The 12833-nt window shown below is 50.5% G+C and overlaps 2 protein-coding genes across 3 annotated transcripts in view; one reads left to right on the top strand and one right to left on the bottom strand.

Annotated features, from left to right (window-relative positions):
- Positions 1 to 6: 6 nt before the first annotated feature.
- On the bottom strand, positions 7 to 12827 carry RHCG (Rh family C glycoprotein). 2 transcript variants are annotated; one of them, XM_010717477.2, is made up of 10 exons: positions 7445 to 12827; positions 3930 to 4116; positions 3314 to 3464; positions 3017 to 3164; positions 2460 to 2626; positions 1626 to 1763; positions 1136 to 1272; positions 511 to 635; positions 230 to 303; positions 7 to 136 (listed from the first exon to the last, which is right to left on the bottom strand). In XM_010717477.2, the coding sequence occupies exons 1-10, from the start codon at positions 7653 to 7655 to the stop codon at positions 71 to 73; spliced, it is 1404 nt and encodes a 467-aa protein (XP_010715779.1). In that variant the 5' UTR covers positions 7656 to 12827; the 3' UTR covers positions 7 to 70. The 2 variants fall into 2 exon arrangements, with proteins under 2 accessions (XP_010715779.1, XP_019475045.1); XM_019619500.1 differs by having other exon boundaries at positions 2460 to 3164.
- Positions 12733 to 12833, top strand: part of TICRR (TOPBP1 interacting checkpoint and replication regulator) — a 17407-nt gene continuing 17306 nt past the window's right edge. The window contains exon 1 of the mRNA XM_010717529.3: positions 12733 to 12830. Within this exon, the coding sequence (XP_010715831.1) occupies positions 12733 to 12830 (98 nt within the window). The remainder of the gene's footprint in view (positions 12831 to 12833) is intronic.

Here is a 12833-nt window from a genome sequence, read left to right as displayed (position 1 = left end):
GCCATCTTCCCGCCCCCGAGGGCAGCCCCACCGTCCCGCTGAGGCGGCGGCAGCCCGGCAGCATGGCGGCTCAGGGCGAGGCGGCCTTGTCGGGGTTGTGCATGTGGTACACGTCGCTCTCCTCGTCCTCGGGCACCTGCAGCACGGCGCGGCCCGCTCAGCTCCGCCACTGGCCCTCATGCGGAGGGCGGCAGCGCCATCTTGTGCCGCCCGCCACCCCCGGTCTCACCTCCCAGTAGATGTCATCCTCGAAGCAGTTCTCGTCGGCCGCGTCGCCCCAGATGGGCAGCTTCAGGATGGCTCCTAGAGCGGGGCCGATTGGGGCTGGTGTTTGGGGCTTGTCTCCCACAAACTCCCACCCCATCTCCCTGCGAGCAGAAGTGGAGACTGTGGTCTGACCCACGCTTGCAACACAAGTGGCAAGGACCCATCCAGCCAAGGCAGAAAAGCATGTGGATGTCTCCATTTCGGCTGCAGGCTCTTGCCTCTCTATGCTTCCCCCTTGCTTACCCACAAGGGTTCCCCCAGCAAAAGCCATCAGCAGAGAAACGACAATGCCGGCTGCCTGGAACCCTCCTTGAATGCTGGGTGTCCGTGTCTTGTAGCTGCCAGTGAAGTCAAATGCCTTGATAAACCTGCATAGGGTAGAAGTTGTGAGGACTGACTCTGGCAGAAGATCTTTACCAGTCAGAAAAAGGTTGTACTGAGCCAGGGTAGAGGAGCTCTGTTGCCGTGAGCCCTTGATATCTCCTCCCTAACCCTATCCACCTTCTGCAATGGACTAGGAGAGTGTTGTAAGACATAAAACACTGTTCTCTTCCTTCTTTTATGGTTCCTGGCAAGGTTTTACCTAGGAAGAGTTCAAAATACAAACATTCATTTTGTATTTCAGAACTTCAGGCTTACCTGAGCCCCAAAGCAAGACAGAGCTAAAAGGAGCATTTTCACATCCTCTGTGCCCCAGATACGATTCACTTTTTGAAGACACCAGAAATCATTAAGCCCAACATAGTGCACCCCATGTGAAAGAGATAATAGTGAACATAGATCAAATGCTATTAATTGCTTCTCTCTTCCGCCCCTAAGAGCTCCAGAAGTCCCAGAAAACATCAGTGGAAGTTTCAAGCTGTCTTACCCTTCCTTTCCATATACTTCCTCTGTGGCTGCAGCTGCAGTGATGGCTCCCACAATGCCCCCTATAAGGCCTGGCATGCCATGGAGGTTGTGGATGCCACATGTGTCCTGGATGTGCAACTTGGACTCCAAAATAGGCTGAAGGAAAGGGGGGAAGAGAGAAATCAGAAGAATGAGAGTAGACCTGGGAAGGATTAGTTCCTTTCATGGAGGACTGGGATAAGTAGAGAAAGAAGAGTGGTATTATGTATCCCATTCTAGAGCTAAGGACTTGTAGAAAAATATGTGAAATGAGCTCAGGACAAAACAAGAGCTCTCTTCCACTCTCCTGTTAGGAGACTGAGCCTTACTTAGCATTTTGAGGCAGAAAATGGAGTCAGAAGTGCATCTCTGTAAGGGACAATGGAAAGCAGGAACCCTCAAAGGGAGGTGAATCCATTCCTGGTCTTCTCAACAGAACCAGGGCTGCAGACCTCCAGAGCAGCACTCACCGTTAGGTAGACATACCCCACTGTGGACACAATGCCACAGATGAACCCAACAATGAGGGAGCCGTATGGGGTCAACATCATCTCCGCGCTGGTGCCCACAGCCACTCCACCAGCCAGCGTTGCATTCTGGATGTGGACCTGCAGGAATAACCACTCTGTCTTGGCATCTCAGAGAAATCACAGTTGTTCAAAGTGTGTGCAAATGGTAAAACAGGAGAATCAGCTCTGAAAATACTTTCAGAGGAAATATCAGGGCCCACTTTCCTGCTCGCTGGTGAAAAACAAGAGGAGAAGAACAGGCAGCCTCTGTCTGTAGCACAGGCACACATAGACTCCCACTCTCCATACCACACACATTCTTTGCTTCCCAAAGAATCTGGGTGGGGAGTTGTGATGAGATGGAAATTGTTTCACCCATGTGTCACGCCAGCTCTGCTGTCACACACTGTGCACCCACACACATAACACGTACAAGTCAGCCCCCCGATTGCTCACAAGTTGCTGCACAGACCCTGCTCAGCTTGCTGGAGAGTGCTGCCAAACATGGCTCTGAATTATGCCCATCAGTAGCTCTCCTGGGAGAGTAAATGCAGCCCTTGCTGTGCCATCAGCACATCACATGCAGGGACAGCACCAGCTTGCACTGCGAAAACATCGAGATTCACTTCCCACCTGCTTTTTCAGTGCAGCCTGAGTTTCTGGCTCGAGGCCAGTTGTACCAACACACTGTGAAACCCAGTGCAGCAAAGGACAAGTGTCACCCAATTCCTGGGCCCTTGGTCAACTTCACTGCGAGTTCCCTGGCTAGTTTAGGGCTCTCTGCTCCCAGCTTACCATGTCAAGCTTGCCTTTCTTCTGCAGCATGCTGGAGAAAGCCATTGTGGTGAGAACACAAGCAGCCAGGGAACAGTATGTGTTAATGGCAGCCCGATGCTGGGCATCCCCATGTTCAGAAATGGCTGAGTTGAAACTGGGCCAGTACATCCACAGGTATAGGGTACCTGGTGGGATGGGGAGGAGGGAGCAAAAAAGAAGAAGGGGAAAGAAAGAATATAGAGGTTGAAAAAAGAACTCTACAGGAGGTTTCTGTGGAGCGAAGTTAAATTCCCTAGTCATGATGCTCCAGAGCTGTGCCCTCCATGATGGGATCAGCACCAGAAGGGGCTTGCAGTGAAGAGGAACCAAAATGCTGCCTTGTCTTCCCAGGCACCACCTCAGCCCAACCATTAGTGAGGGGAGATGAGTAGTTCCAAGGTGTTGAAAACTGGGATGCAGATCTTGGTCCCAAATCTGGGTTTTGGTCTGGTTTTCCCAGAGACATGGGAGGGAACAGCTCTCTGCAAGTGAGTGGTACACATATACCAATGCTGCAGAGGTTATGGCTGACTCACCAATCATAGCAAAGAGGTCAGAGTGGTACACAGAGCCTTCCTTGTCTTTACTCTGCTCCAGGTTGGGTCTGTATAGGAAACGTGTCACAGTGAGGCCAAAGTAGGCTCCAAAGGTGTGAATGGTCATGGAGCCACCCGCGTCCTTAACCTGCAGCCGTGGAAAAGCAGAAGTTCATTTCTGGAGTCACTGCTTATTCTGGAGATGAAGGATGGTCTACATCCTGCCCAGCTTGTTTACCCATCTGTTTTTCCAATCTGCACTCAATCTTGGGAACAAGGGATCTGTCTAACGCTTACGTGAAGCAGGTTGAGGAGGATGTACTCATTCACTGCAAAGAGTGTGACTTGAAACAAAGTCATGATGAGAAGCTGTACTGGGCTGGTTTTGCCCAGGATGGCTCCAAAGGCAATGCACACAGAACCCACGCAGAAATCAGCATTGATCAGGCTGGAAGAGGGGAAGGAAAATTGTGATTTTATAAGGAAGTACTATTCCGTAATTACTCACCCTCACCCACACTGAACTCTAGAGATCCCACTGTAAGGCATATAGTCGATTAGGTTTCCTACTGACTTTCCTCTCAATGTGACATGTTGCCAGGTATGGAGCTTTCTTCCAAATTGTTTAAATAACGAGTATGAAGGATCTTATGTGCTCTTAACCTTGGGGTCTGTGGTGCTCTGCTTGGGTACTAAGAGGTGGCACTCATCTCACATTTCTCATGTAACAGTACCACCATCATACAGGTACCTGTGGACTAAAAGGCAGAAAGCAAGTGGGGTTATGCAGAAGGAAGACAACATTTTGGAGGCTGCAGTTTGCACATAACACAGGGACAGGCACTGGCTCTCATCCCAGCTCTTCCACTGTACAGTCAAGAGGTGGCATCCCAGACCCCATATCTCTCCTTACTTTTCCACTCCAATAAGGATCTTCCCATTCTGGAAAGAGTGGAACCAGCCTTGCATCAGGAGAGCCCACTGGATCCCAAAAGCAGCAAGGAGGAAATTGAATCCCACAGCTCCGAATCCATAACGCTTGAGAAATGTCATGAGGAAGCCGAAGCCCACAAAGATCATCACGTGAACGTCCTGGAAAGCTGTGCACAGGGAGGAAATCGTCAGTTCTGAGAAGGTAGAGCTGTGTGTCATTTGAATTTAGCAGTGAAAGGAAACAACATCAGTGGCAGTAAGGAAAAAATTCAAGGAAAAATGCATGCATTTGCCTCGTGTCCTCCCATTTCAAAGTCTGAAAATGGCTGACTTTTGGAAGCTGGCTTTTTGGTGAAAAGGTTCAGTTTTGAAACCCAAATATCTTTGTTGCAAGCTTTGTGCAAGAGAAAACTGGACACTAGTGGAGTATATGAAGGAAAACTTTTCTATTCAGATTGTCTTTTTTTCCCATTTAAAAAAAAAAAAACAAAAAAACAACAAAAAACTCCAAAAATGTCATGTACAAGGAACAGTACCAGTGAATGATCCACATTAATTTTTGTTTTAACCACAATGGGTTAAAACATTCTGGGTAAGCCTATGCAATATAGGGTCCTGGTGATGGCTTGGTGCAAGCACTTAGGGAAAAGACAAGAACAAGGGAAGTTTACAAGTATGTTTTTATTTGCCACTGAAATCGGTGGCAAGATACTTTTGCCAGGAGGATCCCACCTTATGGGATTTTGAGTGCTTAAACCAGAGAGACACAGTTCTTCCAACAAGTGCTCATATCTGCTAACTGGAGCCCCTCAGATGCCCTTCCCTGGGGGAAAGTATACCTGCATGAGCCTCTTGAGGGAAATTCTTGGTGCGATAAACCTGCTGTACTTCTTAATGCTAAACGTTTATTTCAGATAAGCATCACTTTGCAATTAAGTGAGCTGAAATGCTGCATAATTACAATCTGAACCATGCAGACCCTCACACTGGAGGCCACTCCAGTGAAAAGAGCAGGAGATGTAATAAGCTCAGGGCAGATGAAATTCAGTGATTAAGGATCTGCTGTGCCCCTCACCCTGTGCTGGCCCTATGGCATGCTGGCCATCCAGGAACCTTGGACCCCTCCTGCAGGGATGGTGGGGCTGTACTCCCTGCCTCTGCTATGCGCTGGGTGAGGATTTGGGTGTGTGCAATTGCAGAAGTCTCAGCTACTGTCCTCTGGTGTTTTACAAGATCTTGCAACTTGTGTAAGGACAAGCATTTGGACAGGCTCCAGTGATGTAGTGTCAGGTGGAGGAGACAGGTTAATTTGTTTGCTTTCAAAAATGCCCCCACGCCTATGAAATTACTCATGAGAGATGAAGGAGACTAGACTAGCAGGTGACCCTGCTCAGCTGAAGTCTCTTCATGTGGACTTCTCTGCATGCTCTAAGAAATGGCCTTGTTAACTCTAGTTTTAACCATGCAGTCACACACACTTTCCCTCTGCAGCTATATTTTTTTCTCATCACCTTTCTCCTCAAGCCTAAGTGACACAATACGCAGCTAGAATTATCTGCAGCCATTTGCATTATATATATTCTTAATTTCACCCTGAAAGCAGAAACACACAGGTTGGAGTTAGGGCTGCAGACTGTGTGCCCTCTGAAAATACCGAGAATTTCCACCATGTCTTATACCCTGTAAATGCCCAGGAGGAAAAGCAGGCTTTTCTTCAAACTGCGCCCAGCCTAAAGCATTTTTCTAAATCTTGCCTTTGTTTTTCCTTTAGAAGAATAATACTTGTGTTGCAGGCAGCCCAGGTGCTGCCATGCTCAAGAGGTATTGTGACCTTGCTTTTGTGGGAAGGCAATTGCAGTCATATCCAGAGGAGGTGTTTGGGCTTTGAGAATACTACCTGTGCTGAAGGATCTCATTTCTTTTCCCTAGAGAGCAGATGATTCACTCACTATGGAGTATCAATGTGTGATTATAAATTAGAAGAATGTGTCACGTTGCACTGGTAGCCCTGGCAATGGGCACCACTGACACAAACAACATCCTACAGTAACTAATCGTCTCAGGCTGTCACTGTTCACCCACTGCAACATCTCTGGACAGGTCCTATAGGCAGTAGCAGTCACAGATGTGATAACACAAATGATCCTCGGGTGTTTAGCCATTGCATTCTCTTCTAAACAGAGCTGGATGGATATGGATCAAAATGCTCAGCTTCTACCATCTTACTATTTTCATCTATTTTTGCAGAGAGATTTTTCTGATTAGGTAATGGAGGAAAAACAAAACAAAACAAAACTGATCTTTGCACATGTGAGCCCTTCCTCAGGTTTGAAACAGATAAAACTCAGCTAAACTGAAGCTGATTTAGCTGCGTTAATCCGCTCAGCCATTTAAGAGGGGAATATTTGGTATTTCAAAGTGGAGATGGGAGATGAGGACAGTATAGGCGCAGGGTCCTGAGCTCCTACAGCCTCGCTGCTGCTCTCCCGTCCTGTCAGAGATTACAGCAGCACTGCTGCTGCTTCACAGCAACCTGTGTGGATACATCCACAGGCAGTTTGGAAGGAGAGCTCAGGGCAGCCACGGCTCACACTAACCACGCCAGCTGAGCAGCAAGTTTCTGCAGGCAAATCCTTCTCTGAACCAGTTAATCCTCAGCAGCTACAGGTTTCTATAGCTCCTTTGATTTAGCAGGTGTTTTTTAATGGAAATATTCTAAATAGATGCATGACTCAAGCCCGTTGCTTCCTTGGAAACAATTGCCTACAGAAGCAGCCTGTTCCCATCAGCTCACAAAGAAGATGACCAGCCACAGAGATCAAAGCCAGCCAAGTGTACCACTTGGCCTGAAAAGCTTTGACCACCTGAGCGATCCCCATGGCAATAAGGCATAGTGACCGAAGGACCATGGGAAGCTGGCAGGTCAGGAGGACTCATCAAAATGGCAGCAGCTGAAGAGCTAGTGAGGGGGAGGGTATAGGAAAAGGGGGAAGGTGTCATAGGATCTCGACAGCCGTTCCTCCGTATGTACAAGGAAACCGAGCGAGGGGGCAGCAAGCTGAAACTTGCAGGATGCTGGGAATGCGTCAGCCCTATTCCTGGAGAAAAGGCATCACATACTGGTAGCACCCTGTCGACAGATCCCCAGAACACTGGAGGGCCACAAGGCTCTTCTCTCATTCTTTGGGGCACCCCAAAGCAGTGTCAAGGTGAAGCCCAACTCCCCAGCAGTCACTAGAGACTTCATCTCTGATGGATTCTGTCCCAAGCCAGATTTAACTGGGAAAGACAAAAGAAGCACTTAGGAACTCAGGACTACTATCCTGAAACCTCCCTATCACTTTTTCCCAAAACCCTTGGGGCAACAACAAATAGGAAAAGATGGGGTGGGGTGGGATGGGATGGGATGGAGTGGGATGGGATGGGATGGGGTGGGATGGGATGGGATAGAACGGTGGCCAGCCAGCACCGGGACTGGGCTTCCTGAATACTCACAGGGGTATCGGAAGTAGAAATCATTCTCAATGTCACTGGTAAGGTTCATCTGATGCTTCTCTTCCTCCCAGTGTGCATCAGCTTCAGGGCCGAAGTGCACAAAGACCCCAAAGAGGATGATCATCGCCACTTCCCAGAGGAGGCAGATGAGTGGGAGCCTCCAGCGCATGTAGGTGTTCTTTGCCATCCCCTGGTGCCTCGGCCGCTCCATCTGCAGGGATGCCTGACACTGACAGTGTGTCAGTCCGTGTCCCCTGTGCCCTTGGCGGGTGACATATATATGTTGGGGAGCGCAAGGTGGGGCCCAGGGAGGTGCCTCCAGCAGGATCACATTTCAGACGCGGGAGGCTCCAGGCTTGCTCTCTGCTCTAACCCTCCTTCCTCTCTGGGAGGAAAGACAGGTCTTCAGCACCTCTTCTCCCAGCGGCTTGCTGCAGTAATGAGCCCTGCCTCCCCGGGACTCCTAGCTATGGAGCCTGGGTGTCCAGCCCCCTGCTCAGTCCTGCCCCACACTTCTTCCTGTCCCCTTCCTGGACCTGGGCCAGACATCCTGACCATGTCACCCAGGCAGCCACCCTGCCTGCATCACATCCTTCTCTCCTCACCACTGGTCCTGCTCTGCACATGCCCTTCCCCAACACCAGTACTGAGGATACCAAGTCAGCCTGAGTCACTGGGCGCAGGCCCTGCTCTTTGTTGATGGGAAGAAAGTCTGTGGGACAGTCCCAAGAGGAAGAGGAAGATAGGCGCTTCCAACCAAAAGTCAAGATCATGCACAGGCATGCAGTGGCCTTGCCAAAGCTGCCGTATATCTACAGGGATATAGAACTGACACGTCTCATCATTTCCTGGTGGTTTAACTACCTTGTCTTCTTGACAAGCTAAGCTGGTGCTGCATGGACCAGGGCAGTGCCCTGAGATGGTGACAGAGAGGGGGCTGGAGAGCATGGCACTACAACCCTCAGCTGCAGGGTTAATGTCCCCTCCTCCAGCACAGGGCTTCCTTTAGTGTTATATTAAACATAACTTTCCTTTTTCTGTGGTTTTGAACCATGTGTTCCTTCCCCACGAGCCAAGTCCTTCAAACGCATCCCAGCTCCTTCCTCTGCCTGCAGATCCGAGAGAGGCCTGTCAGTCTTCCAGAGATGAAAGACTGCAGCCCAGGCAAGCTGCCCGAATTTGCTGATGGCATCTAATTGTGGCCTGCAGGCTGAGCAAGCAGCACTGATTTCTGTGTTGATTAGGCAATAATTTGAGTTGATTATTATTTCTTGTTTCCTTTCTTCTCAAACTGACAAATGGCAGAAAAATGCTGGGGATGATCCTGAAGAGACTGATGGCTACATAAAATCACTGTCAGATCACATTTGGGCCCCATACAGAGCTTTGGAAAAAGCCTTGGAAATGCAGATCAGGTGCAAGAAACACTTCTCTATGGCAGAACAAGAAGCCAGCAACAAGCGTACCATGTAGGGTCATCTGGGAGTAGAGCAGCAGGCAAGCTGTGCTGCTGCTCAGCTGAGCTATCTATGTGACGTTCACTGGGCATCCCATTACCTGTGATTTCTGCGAGGCAGCTGCAGCTGTACACACTGAGACCTTCAGCCAGAAAGAAGCTGAACCCTAAGCAATACTGGAGCGCTGACTGCCAGAAGCACTGTTGATAGTTGTGTGTTCTCCTAACAGCCTCATGGCAGGACCAGACTTCAACCCTGCCCTGCAGCAGCTCTTAGAAATCTTGAGAAAGGAGACATAGAGGCACAAAGGAGCATTTTACAACATAAAGGAACTTGCTATATCCTGATAGCATAGTCACTAGCAATTACACAGTATAGTTACATTTCAGCAGAAGAAACCACACTGCAAAACTTTCCAATCTGGGTTCTCACTGAATTGGTGATGTCTCCCAAATGTGCAAAGCCCTGTTCCTGAAGAGCCCAGGAGGACCTGCATGCGCCATTCTGTGGCAGTAGCTCTGTCCCTGCCTCCCTCCCCAACCTCTGCAGGCAGAGCACAAAAGATAATAGCTTTTCCGCTGGTCTGATAGTCTCACCTTGCTGCACTGCCTTGCATGGCCCCTTCTTATCAATCTGCAGATCATCACCATGCTTCTACTGGCCTGTTGGAGCTGGTATGCTCCACTGGCTGCTTGCACTCAAGACTCACCCCTCACCTGCTTGTACCCCCATAATTTGGGAATCTCTTTCAGTAGCAGCTGCTCTCAGGCTGCTTGAATGGGCAATACTGGAAACTCCACATCGGGGTTGTTCCATCACATCCAGTATCCATAAAACCAGATTCATTGCAAGCTGCCCTTCCCGTCCCTCACAGCAATTAGCACCCTTGAGATTCAGCCACCACCACTTCCCCATCAGTGTGACTGTAAATGAATCTGAGAGGCAACTCTGCCTCTCCCTCCCCTCCCCCAAGATTTCCTAAAGAAATCAGCTGGGTTGTGCAGGGACTTGGAAAAGGTCTATTTGTCCTTCTGATCTGGGACATAGGACTGGGCAGGTCCTGGTTGCCTTGGGAAGGCTCTGGGTGAGGGTTGTACGATACTGGTCCCAGCTGGGTCTCTCCCAGTTTCTCAACTTTATGAGCACTAAAAATATTTGAGAGGCATAAACACAAAATCCAAAGTGTGCAGAAATCCCTCCCTCTTGCCCGGAGCACACTGGGCAGTTTTGCCCAGGAGAGGAGGGCATGGGGACTCCTTGGTTCACTGCGAACTGTCCCAGCAGATCTTATCTGCCAGTTCTGGTCCCAGAGGTGACCTCAGAAGGTATGTGCCAGAGATCACCCTCGTCCGGAGGGAGAGTGGTGGGACAATATCCTGCTCCTTCCTGGATTTATGCTGGAGCTCACGTTGGCAAACAGATGGCAATGGATCTCATCCATTAAGACAGAGAAACAAGGAATTTGCCTCAATTGCAGGCAATCACAACACCAAAGCCATCTCTGCAGTCTTTAATGTCCAACAAGCACATCCAGTCCTCTCAATTTGCTCCTCCATAATTAGGAGCAAAAGAACAGCAGCCACTACCAGCAATGCTGGGCACAAAGTATGGGGAAAGTGAGGGGATGTGGGGAGGATCCAAAGCTTTCATGCAGCACAGGGCAGTCCCCAGGCATCGTGCAGTGTCTCAGGTGACTTCTTTCTCATGCAGGTCCTTGAGAAATGTCCTGTAAGCAAAGCATTTGAGGTAATCCAAAACAAAACTTTCTGCCTGGCTCGGCAGAACAGAAAACAAACTTTCCTCTGGGGCTGAAGAGAGTGTTCGTACAGCAGGAGATCAGATCTTTCATTTAGGTGTGGGGTTTTGTATGCAGCAAGGCTTGCCAATAAATATCACTCAGAAACATGGGAAAAAGGTCAAAATGGATCAAGAATTTTCTAAGTAAAAACAAAAATAAAACCAAACAGCAAACAAACAAGCCAACAAACAAACAAAAACCCCAAACCAAAACTTTTCAAGTCGAAGTGCCAACCAAACGTGAGCCCAATCTACAAATGATTTTTCTGGCATCCTTCCCTTCTTCCCATGAAACTGCATTTATCAGCAAGTAAATGATTGCCCAGTGAGAGCCCAGTGGCTCTGGTGGAAAGAGAAGTCAGTGGTGTCCTTGGGGAGTGGGCGGAGAGGGCGAACGATCCAGTGAGCAGCAGGACAGTGTGACAAGGAGTTGTGTGAGCAGCTCCAGCTGCCAAACAAGCAGGTTTCCTGGGGCTCAGCTATCTCCTGTGGCTTTCCTGAGAGCTGGATCAGCTGCAGGAGCAAACACCTGGAGCGGGAAGGGAGGGAGCAGCAAGGGGAGAAGGGAGGTGGCTGTCACCAGAGCAGGGCTGTAGGGTGCCACAGTGGGAACTGCCACGCTGTCCCCATGCCCTGACTGTGTGTCTGGTCCCAGGCAGCCCATGGTAAGGTGGTTTCAGTCACACTGTGCTGAGTGTCCTGATCAGGCTGCTGGGACGGATGCCAGCTGCCAATAGTGGCAGTGACGGCTTAAAGGCTTTTTGTCAGGGCTGGCATATGCTAGTGATGTATGGGGCTGAGAGCAGCCCCAACAGCTCCTGGGGCCTGGCCACGGCTCCTGGCCCACAGGACAGGCCTTGGGCAAGCAAGGGAGCCATGGGGCCAGCAAGGGAGCGATGGTGCAAGAGCCAGGCTGGGTACCTTGGGCTGCCCGCTTAGCCAGGGTCCTTCCTTGCTCTCAGTGGGACAGCCCCAGCCCTGTTCCAGCTCATTAACACTGCTCACAGATTTGGAACCCACACAAAGGCCTGTTTTAATTCGGCAGCATTCCATGCTTAGGATCGATCACAAAGCAGCACCCCCAAACAGAAGCGCATTATTTATGCATGGCTGTTCACAAATCGGTCCTTGCAGTTTCTAACCGGTCCCACTTTGCTGGGCACGTGTGTTATGGACAGAAGAGTCCAGATTTGACAGTGACAGCTGCTGTCTCGTTACCACCATACCCACAGGCATGTTTTTGGTGTGTGACCAGCCCTGAATGAGTCTAGAGGTCACTTACAGGACGCTTCCTAGGCCACTTATGGGGTACATTATCTCATGTGCAGCAAACTTGTGCCTAAATTGCCATTTTTTTCACTCATATTTGTGATCAGTTGTCTATATTTCCCTGTCCTTGGCAGACTTTGAGCTCCCCTCTCTCAGGCTGTGAACCCGAGGTTTCTATTTTTTCCCCCCAGCCAACCACTTCCGTTGCTTTATAACAGGCGCTGGTTCTGGGCGGGCTGCTCGAGCCGGGACTGCAGGCGGGCACCGCGAAGCTCCCATCGCCCCCCGAGGGCTCCTGCACCCAAATCTGCCCGAGAGGAGGTGACAACAGTGACGTCACGGTCACGCGCTCCCTCCCGCCTTTAAATTTTAAATTTGCAGCAGCGACCAATCAGCTCGCTCGCACCACTGGCCCCACCCCTCCTCAATGCGTCACGGACACTGGCCAATGGAACGCCACTCTTCACCCCTCTGCGAACGGCCGCTGGCTAATGGGCGGAGAACTCATCTCCAATGGCCGCCCTCGCTCCGCTCTTCCGCTCCGCCCTCACCTGGTGGCGCACAGCGCGGGCGCCTCACCGCGCAAGCGCGCTCTCCCCACGCTGCGTCAGCGGTCCAATGAGAAACGAGAAGCGGAGGGGGCTGGCTCGTGGCGGCGGCCAATGAGAGCGCACAGTGAGAGCGCGCGAGCGGTTGGAGAGGATGATGGCGGTGGTGGGCGCGTAGGGATGGCCGCTCCGTGAGGGGCTGCGGGCGAGGCCCGCTATGGCGTGCTCACCTAGCGCCGTCTTCTTGTTGGACACCGCCAGCCCGGGGCGGCGGGAGCGGCTGCAGCTGTGCGCCCTGCGCCTCCTCAACCATCTGTG

The sequence above is a fragment of the Meleagris gallopavo genome, chromosome 12, assembly GCF_000146605.3.
Source record: "Meleagris gallopavo isolate NT-WF06-2002-E0010 breed Aviagen turkey brand Nicholas breeding stock chromosome 12, Turkey_5.1, whole genome shotgun sequence".
In the NCBI taxonomy this organism is placed as follows: domain Eukaryota; kingdom Metazoa; phylum Chordata; class Aves; order Galliformes; family Phasianidae; genus Meleagris; species Meleagris gallopavo.
This window is presented reverse-complemented; position numbering and strand designations above follow the sequence as displayed.